This window comes from Pieris brassicae, chromosome Z (assembly GCF_905147105.1).
Source record: "Pieris brassicae chromosome Z, ilPieBrab1.1, whole genome shotgun sequence".
NCBI lineage: Eukaryota > Metazoa > Arthropoda > Insecta > Lepidoptera > Pieridae > Pieris > Pieris brassicae.
The window spans coordinates 4,509,736-4,522,258 of record NC_059680.1 but is presented as its reverse complement, the minus strand read 5'-3'; the positions used below and the strand labels follow the sequence as shown (position 1 = coordinate 4,522,258).

The 12,523-nt window shown below is 31.9% G+C and overlaps 1 protein-coding gene across 1 annotated transcript in view; it reads right to left on the bottom strand.

Moving 5' to 3' along the window:
• LOC123718654 overlaps positions 1-12,523 on the bottom strand; it is a 62,246-nt gene that overhangs the window by 21,529 nt on the left and 28,194 nt on the right. Inside the window, exons 3-4 of the mRNA XM_045675340.1 lie at positions 1,349-1,414; positions 342-478 (exon numbers count right to left, since the gene is read on the bottom strand). Coding sequence (XP_045531296.1) covers positions 342-478; positions 1,349-1,414 — 203 coding nt within the window. The remainder of the gene's footprint in view (positions 1-341; positions 479-1,348; positions 1,415-12,523) is intronic.

The window sequence follows — 12,523 nt, the reverse complement described above, 5'->3', positions numbered from 1 at the left end:
TATAAGTGTTACTACTTACAAGTTACTTTTAGTGAACATGAAATCAAAAAAAATAAGTTTGGATACAATAGATATTAAATTCCTTGTCCTCAGCGCAATTAAATGGCCATGTTGTCACCATTTTTTTTATTTTCATTTCGTGTTATATTTTTTTAATTTAACTCTAGTTATTAGTTTAGAGTGGGATAAAGGTCTAAATACTTGTTAATACATATAAGCTGGCGTAGGTACTTTTTTGGCGTACATGTTTGTTATAATGTATATAATATTTACTTTAAATACTTTAACATATAAAAGCATTTGCAATGTCTAAATTCTATTAAATAAAATCAAATTATTACCTGTTCACTGCCTTCTCTATCCATGTCCAAGGATTTCCAAAGCCTGCCGCCCTTTAGAATTCCTGCGCGTCGTTGTCGCAGCGGTGAACCCTCTAGCGACACTCGTCCTTCAGTATCAGCCGTATCACTTTCTTCGCCTAAACAACGTATTGCCTCTGATTACTTAATGTGAATGTGGTGTGCGTCTTCCCAGGTTTTAAGGCAAGTGCCAAATTAAGTGCTCAACTCCGAGCTGATTAAACCACACTACATCGCGCTATTCACAGTTACATTAAATATAAAATTTATAAAGCTAAATAATTGAAGCTCCACATAAGACAGGAAGCTCAAAATAATCATATTTTATTATTTAGCTTGCATCTTATGATAAAAAATAGGTGTCATACTATGAAAGATATTAGGCATTACGCACAGAAGTACCTACTTAAATTAATCATTTACCAACTTGACTTCTGTGTATTATCAATAGGTTTCCGTAAATAACAACTAAATTCCATATGGCTATGGCCAAAAATGATAACCGAGTCGTCCTAATAGGCAGAGAAGCAATGGCAGACAGGTCTCGTTGTGCCGACATAATATGTATACTGACATACCATTACAATGGTTTAAATTTATTTAGAATTCATCAAAATGGCGAAATTTGTAAGTGCTTATTGCCAAGGAGCATACTGTTAGTTGTGGTTATAATATAAATAAATGTTATTTTTATTTCATTATGTCTATTTACTGACATAACATATGTATTTTCCGTGTCTCCTCTGAGATAAATAGCGTGAGATTTTTTTATTGCTCGCTGGAAATTAAAAAGAGCTATATGTCGTGTGCGTTAATCCACTACGTTAATAAGCAGTTGCTAGGTGGGTAACATCGAGATAATTTCAAAGTTGTTCGCTTTCAGATCGTAACTGCGCTGAGTGATACATACACAACATATTGTTCTCTTAATATATTTTTCAGTAGCTGCATTCAGAAACTAGAACAATGTTAAAAATATGTGTACTCACTCGTTAGAGGCGCCGTTTGCACCTCGGGCTGTATCTCATCTATGCATATAATATCTGGAGCGCATTCTGAAACAACAACTCTAAGTCAATTTCATACATGAAGTATTCGGATTAATTAAGCTTAAAGGTAATATATATTTTACCGGAGTAAATGCGGTAATACAGCCTTTTTAAATAAGTGAAAAATTTAACACAAACCTGTTTGTTTACTGTGAACAATTAACTATAAGTTAATTAAGTTAATTTAAGTTAAGTTAAGTTAAAGATAAAGTTTTATGAAAAAAAATACAATTTAAAAAAATATTATCGAACGATTATATAGTCAGATTTCCTCTTGAATGACTGGAAAGTAACAACGCCACAGGAAACTAACATGAATTGCCTATTTCAATGATTGCAGAGGATTAGGATTATTTTTATGTGGTCCTGCTATAGACCCACACGACTCCTCAAAAGGAATTAGAAGAGACTCTGTGAGCAGCTCAAAGCCCTTGGCTTTGAGCGATTAGTCACTTATAAAAAAGAGATGAATCTATATGAGTGTGGATGGAACGAGGGGTACCTTTACACAGATTGCTTATAATAGCTTACTCACGCTGATGCCAGTGTTAAGACTGAGAGGACATTTTCAGCTGGCTGACATAAGATGCTGTTTAATAGTCAAACAGACAGACAGAACTTTTGATACTATTTCCTAAGATAAGAAGTTTTTTCCAAAATCACTCCAAAATATCCAGCAAATCTTGCTTGTATTAAAATAACTCGTAAATAAACAATATAAGTTACTATTAATATGTTACAACAAATATTTCACTTTAATTTCGTATCTGATTTAACTTCATAAACATGTTAGAAGTTTTCATCGTGCTTAAGTTGTTCAATTTGATTTGGTTTTAAAAAACTACCCGAAATCCGAGATCTCGCGAGGTTGTAATTCTTAATCCCACGAGATCTCGACTCGAGATTGCATTCCCTAGTCATAGCTGGCTCATCGAGGTGATGGTAACTGAAATAAATAATGATCAAGAGAATTAACAGTCTTAATCTTACATCAGTGGACTTGAAACTGTTAAAACAAGGCCTATATTTCCCGAAAATGTAACTAATGTATTTTAAGTGATACGTAAAGTAAATATCAATTGGGTATCAATTATAAGATAAATAAACATGTAAAATAATATACGATGTGAAAAGGCGTAAAAAAGGAACAAAGCAATATCAAATTTCAATTTTGCTCTTGAATTTGCTGAAGAGCGATTTCTCGGAATTAGTTCGATATTTTCTCTTATATTGAGCGTGATCCGCTAAGCATCAGTAACTAAAATTCTAACTGCGGTAGTCTGATGTTATCTTTTATTATATTTGTGCTCTAGGTGTTTTATGAGACGGCAATTTGCTACTGAATTTATATAAAGTAACATATCAATAATAATAATTTATTTCCAAAAATATGGTACAAAACTGTTACAGATTGTACAGGTAGTACAATCTAAAGTTCGCATATACTACCACGCATAATGGCGTGCAAAATTGGCTTATGAGTCATATCATTATAGTCAATTCGTAAATTATTTGTAGGGATAAAATATCACAGTATTAAATATTTTAAAACGTTATCAAATTAATATAATTCATAATTTTTCACACAAATAAACATTAATTCAATAACATTTTTATTTATGAAAAATAATACATTAGGTCGTTTTTAAAAACTGTAGTAGGAGGGATTTTTGAAAATTTTTTGTAATAATTTTGGTAATATGTTAAGCTAGTATGCTTAACTAAAAACAGTAACTGACGATACGACAGATGATAACTCAAAACTAGTTATAGATCATTCGATCATTTTATACACGTGAAATTATCATATATAAAAAAATTGTATATTGAGAAAAATTTATAGTAAAAATATCCCGATAGTTTAACGAAAAGCGAACGTTGCAATTGTGAACTATTTTTTTACGTACGCCGAGTACGGTTTCCATTATTGAAAATATTTAAAAACTAGAAATACGTTAGAGTAAAAGAAAGTTAGAAATATGACCACCGGCTTTTATATTTTAAGTAATAGTGATAACTTTTATCCGTAGTTTTTTCTATAAAGCGGCTTTATTGCTGTATTTATCATATTGTATGTCATTTATATATGTAAAATGAAAGAATGTAGCGCTTTACTAGGTTACGATTTGTCATCTGTAGGCCAATGGCACATCCGCGACCGATCCGTTGTTCCTTTTGATGAATGATCATAATACGAAGCAAGTCTTTTCATCATTAAACCCCCCCCACTCCTTTGTGGACGGTAACAATATCGTTTTGCTGTCCAAGAGAGCAGTGTATGAATTCTGCACAGATTACTACTTCTGTTGTACAGGGTTGACTATGGTGACCACAGGACCCATTAATCTCCATCAGTTAAATATTTATATAGGTATATAACAGTGGTGATTCGATAATGACAGTCTACCAAGCAAAGTTAAATAAAGTTCTTAAAGCGGCGTAATCATACCCATTAATAAAGCCAACAGCGAATCGTATAGACTCCATGTAGATGCTCTCGTCAGTGACAACGCATCAGCTAGACTTCTATCATAATCATATAAACCAGACACCAACCCGCCGCCCAAAGGGTTTGATTTCTACTAAAAAATTTTTTTTTTGGCAGTGGCAAAAAACGTTTGTGATTTAGTATTCATACATATCCATAATAACATCAATATCATAATATATCGTAACTCAAAAATGTACTTAGTGTCTTAATGTAAGTCTGATATTGCTAAGAGACATAACCCTATTGAATAAAATTGCCTGGATCTCATGTTTTAATATCAGTACTAAAATAAATGTAAGGTATAACGATGTAACAATTTCAATCAACATACTCTTTAGCATGATAACATCTGGGACTGGCCATACGCTGGCGGATATAAAAAAATCAGTATGTCATAATTGAGACTTAACTAATTAGAATTAAATACGAACAAAAATATTGAACAAAATTTATGAAAAATAGTCATTAAAAGATTAAAGTATTGTTTCTAAAGGTATACAATCATGTTAGAAATTTCCTTTGTTTGTTATGTCTAATCTACAATATCCATTAAAATGTTTACTAATAAAAGATAAACAAAGCAACAGCAATATTGTACTGATGAGCCGCCATTACCCTTCGATGCCCCGAGGGAATTTAATCTCCGTAAAAGAGCTTTGGTCACGTTATCCATTTGAAATCAATCGTGCTACAGAAAAGTGTAGGAGTTTTTACGTAGACCGTCACATCGTAGCATGCCTGTAGTGCTTTAAAATGAATTCACAATTTATCACAATACCATCGACAAATTTATATAGACTGATATATACTTATAAATTTATATATATATATATATATATATATATATACATCCCAGTTCCGTTTCGGCGTCTTCCTCGGTTTGTGCGTCCATGTTGCATCCATTTGTCTTCATATCTTTGCATATATTGCTTTATAATCGTAAAAAAATATTATGAGTTCATAATTAAAAGATACTCTTTATTTGTCAATATTGAATTTATGTTCATACTGGTACCGATTTGGACCTACATTTATACACACGCCCATATCGCGTCGCCGTATATCTCGGCCACTACTTCAACGTACAATTGACGACATTACTTTGTTGCATATTGTTGTTGCGAAACTTATCCACTTCAGCTTAAATACTTCTTTATTATGTATAGAACAAACAAAAAATTTCAATACCGTACCTGATTTTCGTGGGAAATTTGTTCAAAATTTCATAACTCTCCTTAATTTTCTTGTGCGAACAGCGGTTGCTGAGATATTGATGGTTGAAGAGAAAAAGATCCCTTTCCATTAACAGTTCGATATCTCAGCAAGAAATGGCCGTTTCGAACTTTATATAACGTTTTACCAACTTGCAGTTTGCCAATTACGATGTAATCATATCATAAACATAATGTTTTTTTTCATAGCATCTAATTTTACCGTCGTCAAGAATATCGCGCACTACACTTGTGCAAGATATTTTATAATATTGACGGACTACGAGTATGACCAATGGTGTGACTTATTGACTGCCCTCTGTATAATTAGTTTAAATTAAATGGACAAGACAAAGTTCACTGTGTTACCGCGCCAGGAAGTAGATAAGCCGAAGTCTCACTATAAACAATCTCAACTATCGCATTCCTTTATTACATTGTTACCAAACGTAAACTCTGCACAACAACAGCGCTGCTCAATTCAAACGGAATCGTCAAGAACTAACAAAAATAAAATTTCATATACAGTGGTTATTATTTTTGATCCAATTATTTTTGTTATTATTAAATTCACATAGTACTTTAGACCACGACGAGTGGTTTGGCAATGTAAATCAATCAGACGTCCGTATATAGGACGCCAAAAGCAGGGGGACGCCATTTTAAATGAATTTTAGTCTGTAAAGGACGTCAAAACTGTATATATATATATATATATATATATATATATATATAACAGGATATATATATATATATATATATATATATATATATAGATAATTACGATATATATATACTAAATAGCGTTAGCTTAGTAAAAGTAAAGTATTTATTGTACCGATGATTAAATTAATCATACTAGTTTACTTAATAACTTACAAAAAAATTTTTTAGTTTGTTTATTTATTTATACACAAAAATCACAATCCTTTCCTAAAAGATGAGCCTAAATCATCAAGAATACATAACCAATCAAAATAACACACGTAAAAAGGGACAAATTTAAGAAAAACAAGCTAAAGAATTTGTAAAATGAAATGTAAAAACCTTGAGGTTATTACTTCATATTTTATATCGCTCAAATTAAATTACTATAGCACAAATTCTCAATCTAAAACGCCACAGAATCTAGCAGGAAATTTTTATTCAATTTTTTATTGAATAAAATACATACAGAAAGGGAAACATACTTTAAGAGACTCAAATGTGATCCTTGACGATTGGAACTTCCAGCTACTGAGATGAGCTGATAGGCAACGTGGTGTACTCATTAGTCGAATGCTCTCAAACATATTTTAGATGACAGAAACATTCAATTTGTCTAATTTTTTTACCTGGGGGACATACACTTGCAGGGGTTGCTTTTGACACTTAAACAAATATAAGACATTATAAGTAGCTGTTAATTAACTTTTAGTTACATTCTTGTTTGTGTCTACATTAGATAAAACTAATAATATTATATTATTCAGGTCAGCATCTATCTAGGGCAGTCTAGTTAAGTAATTAATTAAAACCTACTTTGACCTTTTATTGTAGTTTCTTTCAATTCATAGTACAGCCTGATATTTTGTAGATAGTACTGGTACAAAGTGATTCGTTTTTCTCTTTTAACTGGAATTTAGAATTTATATAGTGAAAGCAATTTTTTATTAGCTATGTATTTACGTTTATTTGCCTATTCGATGACTCTTCAGGTCTAATAAGTGTGGTTTTACTGGAATTATAAATTAATCCACACTGAACGCCCTAGTACTTTTTTTAATCGAATAAATATTATGTTGAAGACGATTTTAATTCAAAATTACAAGCTGTTTCAATGTCCTTAAATTTTATTATTCATTTATCAAAATTTGCCTTTGTTATGTTTCGTTCTAAATCATGTTTTCATACCAACTGTTAACTGTGTGTTATGTTTGCTTAAATTCCATAAATTATTATTTCAACTAGCTCTACTAAAAATCAATGTCAAAATATCCAATATCCAGCACATAAACGAGCAACAACGAACAACGAGATGTCGATAACAAAGAGTTTACTCGGCCACCCCGACTTTGTGGCGTCAATCAGTCCTTGCATCGGATCAATGAGTTAAAATACAGAGCCTCCATTTACTACAGAACAATGTGCGATACGTGCATATTGGTTTACCATCTATAAATTACAGTCACTTATTGTTTTCATGAAATAAAATATTCCTTGCCCATTTGAACGAACTAGCTTATCTCTTTTGAGACTACTGGAATTTGCTGTCTTTTCCATAATATCTCATTCTCTCACAGTTGTGTAGATGTGACACGAAAAACATTAACGTAATATATTAAATATCTATCGAGAAACTAAATTAAATTTTTGGGCAAATATGTCGATATCTTCGGAGGTATCACAAAACAAATCTGTTGTAAGCTTTTTAAATTGCCGGATTTAAATCGCTTTCGCACCACAGTGGTCGTAAAAGCAGAAAGAAAACGATATAAAATACGCTATGGGCGTTAAGTTTTTTATATCTAAAATCGGAAGTATCCACAAACGAATACATGAAGTGTGAACTACCATCGCACGTCTGAACAATTCAAGAAGTTCTCAGTTCGTCATTCAATTATTCTGAATATCCTAGTACTAAGGTATATCCTTATTGTCTTTATGGAAGTGCTCTGAAACGCTGTACAGGCATTGCATTATTCATGATTTCATGTGCTACTTATATTGCATTAAATAGTTCTCAACAGTTTCATCTTATCATTTCAAGATGGTTTTGGTCACGCGGACATTTCTCACGCCTGATATTTGTTTTACCTTATAACAATCTTGTTGAAATTCATTTATAGGCAAAGCTTACCCATCACGACACAAGTAGTTGATTTTTGCTATACCGGTTCACCATATTTACCTTCATCGGTGTGTTAATTAAATAATATAGGTTACTAAAAATGAAGTTCCCGATTATAATTTTGGATTCCGCATTTGAAAATGCATTCCACTAAACAAACAGGTATGTAACATCGTTGCGAACTTTCATTTTATTATCTTCTACGTTGATTTTATTGGAATATACTGGCATTGATTTGATTGGATTTTCTATATGTTACCATGTAAAAGATTTGATTTTCCGATCAAAAATAGTCAATAATCCATGAGTGGCGATTTATATGGGTCGTTTATTTGTAATTCTAAAGAAAATAACTATATACTTCCTTTTGATGACGCTGTAATGAGAGGATTAACTAATATAAGAACAAGCGAACGATGTTTAACGTCCAGGTTTGCTTAATACGCATTCAGTCTCAACAAACAAATATGAGATTCGAAAATTTAAAGCATTTAAAATCTTCTAACCTATATAGTAATAATGCTAATTAAATATGATAAATATAAAATTAAGTATAAGTTAAAACGTTTGGTCCCTGTGGTGAACTACCACTACCAAGGCTCACTACCACCACCTGCATTTCGTCGCTGTATTGCGAAATCTATTTGTTGAGCGAGGAACCGGTACTATCTACCGCTCGATCTTACATCTTTAATTAGTGCCTGTGCAGTTGAAACCCACGGCCCTAGAGAAAAAATAAAATAATTTTCATTCATCCAGCTCATCATCAACTAACGTTGATAGCTAAGATCCGTACCAGAGAACTAAAATATTACACTATTAACGTATGCTTCTTATTTAAAAATAATCGATCATAACTTATAACTTAAGACTCTTTCAGTGGCAACCGTGCTATGAAATATGAAATTATTTCTACAAGCGCTTTCAGTAAATAACTTTGTGGATGTAAATTGAGCTAAGTGAGTTAGTTAGCAAGTTGTTGTTACACGTGTTAGCATTTTGCACTCGGCATTATATTTCATACGGGAATAGTTTGAAATAGTCAATCCGGAACTGTAATTAACATATAATTGCGTTTTTAGTATATTTAATATGTTTATAATACGTAGTATTAGTATAGTTAACGTTAATAAAATGATTTTTAATATGGAAATTCAGTTATTTCACAGACAAGTAATTTACACAAAGTGGTTTAAATACTAACCGTCCTTTACTGACTGCCCATTTACATCATCAGGCTACTTTTTATTATTACTGCTTTCCAGCAAAATGTGTTGTGATAAAAAGTGACAAATAAGTACTTTAAAAATCGTGTAATACATAGATTTATTTTTATGATGAGTGGTAAAGTGTTATTTTTATTACGCCATTTGTTTTTCATATTTATACGAGTAATATAAAAAATCTAGAATAAATGTATTACAGTGACAATATTTTCAATTAAGATCTAATTTTTTGAGACTCTTGAATTAAAATTAATTTTATTAGGTCCCTACTAATTACATTTCTTAAGACGGAGGGAAAATTTTCGTTTTCCTAATTGTATTATATTATATATGTTACACATTATACATTATCTTTTAAAGTCACACTTGAACTTGAACGTAGAACTTCATTTCTCTATAATATTGTTACGAAGACGGGTCAACACGTACGGTATTTTCTACCCCATTCCCTAGCTCGTAACAATATGTTAGAAAATTCAATATTTTCAATTAAATTGAATGTTATGTCTTATTTGAAATTCGTGAATTGCAATTGACATGACTTTGTAAAACATTTTTTGACGTAGAAACATTTTCAACCGAGCCTAATTTATATTATAGGATATTATAATTTTTTATTTGACAAGGATACATCAAAGAGGATGAGTTTAAGTGTCTAGTGTTCTACTACTAATCAAATTCGTGTGCATTAGTGCCCATACATAAGTAGTATTTAAGACAACATACTATTGTGCTTAACATAACCGTGTCTCACACAAAGGGAGCCTGTGTGCAAGCATCAACGTCCGACGGATTAAGCTTATTTGAGTGTGATAACGTTCACTAACCAAAATCCGTCATTCTGTGATTGGCTCATGAATATGCAGATCCAACACACGTGCTGAAATCCATTATACTTAGCGAACTTGGTAACGATGTTTGAAATAATATCGTCTAGAAAATAAAAAAAGCACTTGTGATGAAAGCTATAATCCGATAAGGGTCTTGGCAATTGCTTTTTCATCCTTGATGTTCGTTTTATTTTTTCTGATTTTGTAATCTGTCCACATTGTGCATATTTGTAATTGATGTGTCTGCGTGTTTCGCTCTTTAGTGTAGTAGTTTATCGGCCTGTGTTTTATAAATAAAAAAATGAACATGATTTTCTTTTAAAGCCGAGTATCTGATCAAAATCTATGCCTGAGATGTTTGATTCTTTCGCCATATTTATATGTGTAAAGGCTAATTGGGCACATTGAATGCACGACTCAGAAAGTCGCACGCTTAAGCCGATGCCAACACTGCTCTTATGTGTCTGATGATAAGAAGTAGGAGGAGGAGTTTATAAATGTCCCGTTAAAAGCTTTCATATAACGACAATTGAATAATACATAAAGTTATTAGGAAACCAGAGCTGGTGCTTTCCTCGCTCCACGAATAAGTATCGCTGTACAGCGAGGAAATGCTGCCAGCATTAAAGATACACTGCCACAGGTACCAAACTTTTTAAATTGTGTTTTAATATTCTATTCATCCATTATTTTATTATTATCACTATGGTTGAGAATATTATAAATAGTGTGTATTGTGAGGATTCTAGCATTATTACGCATATATCAATGAGTCTTTGCACCAATGTGTTTTTTATTTAAGTGCTCAAAAACTGTGTCGTTTTCAAACGTAGAATAATTTTGTCGGCATAAAACATCTTTTTGCCATGATACTATTGTGAAAATTTTGAGAAACCTTGCAGCGCCATGTTTATTCTATCAAATAAGGATTATTTTTATGGTACGTAACAAAGTTACTAGCAACCCTGGGAAAATTTTATATCGCGTACTAATAGCGTACTTGTAACTTCGCATAGTAGTAACTGAACTTAAATGCACTGTTTAAACCCGTTATGTACAAGCTACTAGGAAAGCCTCCTAGGGTCTGACGAAATTTGGAAATTATGTCTATGTATTATCAGTTGGCATATTAAATATTACTAACTTAGGTATGTCTTCGATTTATATCGTGTACACTGTACAGCCGTGCTCCAAGTAGATTTTTCAGGAGTTATTTTCCTATTTTTTTTATTCGTAACATTATAAGCTATTATTATGAATACTCCAATGTGTTTACGTATATTTATGTTACATACATAAAAAGAAACAGTAATAGATAAAAATAATTACAAAAAGATTAAGCGTTTTTCACAGTATGTATACAACAAACGGATTTGAAGGAACTACGTTAACTAATCGAGCAATAAATTTCATATCTAAGTTTCAAGTTACAATCTATCAAAATCATCACCTACGTAATTCGATAACTGAGTTAGAATAGACACTCGTGGCTAACAACCTATTCACCTGAGTATACAAGACCTAAAAACATCGCTTTGAACAAAATAATCTGTACCGAGGCATACTGGCATAGTTCTAATGATGAAAACAAAAGCCTGTAAAAACTTCCCGACCATTTTACTTAGATCCCCACGTTTCCCATGATACGCGTCCTAAAACAGCTACGCGCGGTATATTAGCGGGGAGCAGGGCGTGCCTACCCTAACTGGCAGATGAAAATTTGTGATAGAGGAGCTTGGCGACTTGCCAATTTTTATACGCCATCGCCATGTTTTCACATAAGAAATATTTATCCTATATCAGGGATTTCAAAATGTTTTTTTACAGTCCGTGGAACGACGGATTGTGAAAAATGATGAAAATAACAAGTAACCGCCAAACATTATGCTTACCTGCAAGTTAAATACAGTCCTTTAGATAATTTTAAGTCAAACTGTTTGGCGATTAAAATCAAATGTATAGACCCTAATATATCTACATTATTGTATTAGCGTACATTATTGGAGTATTGTATTAGTGGTTCCTGTGACTCTCAACCCATCGTGCGTTTAAATTCGCAAAAGACACCTAAATATATTTTGAGTATTACCAAATTCACACAAGATTAAACAAGAAGCATATTATATTATGTTATTTACAACATGCAACTACTCCTTAACCACAATTTTCTAATATCTTATAAATATGTTTTCTCTATAGATACTAACCCAAGGTAGACCTAAAAAAACAATTAAAATCCCTTATATTAAACATTTACCAAAACAAATTTAAGTCAAAATAAAGCATTTGTTGGACTATAATATTTCATATTTCACCCCATCAAGGTTACAATAAATGTAAAATACGATGTACTTATCCACGTTTATTTGTGACCCAGTTATTTTGGCCAAGGGCATCCCCTATTACACGACCCACCCTTCGTAACAGGAATGTATTTGTAAGTAGGTTGCAACCATTAATTACAAGTCTAGAACAATGTTTGTATAAAATTTTATTATTTGTAACGAAATTTGCAGTTATTCAAAAA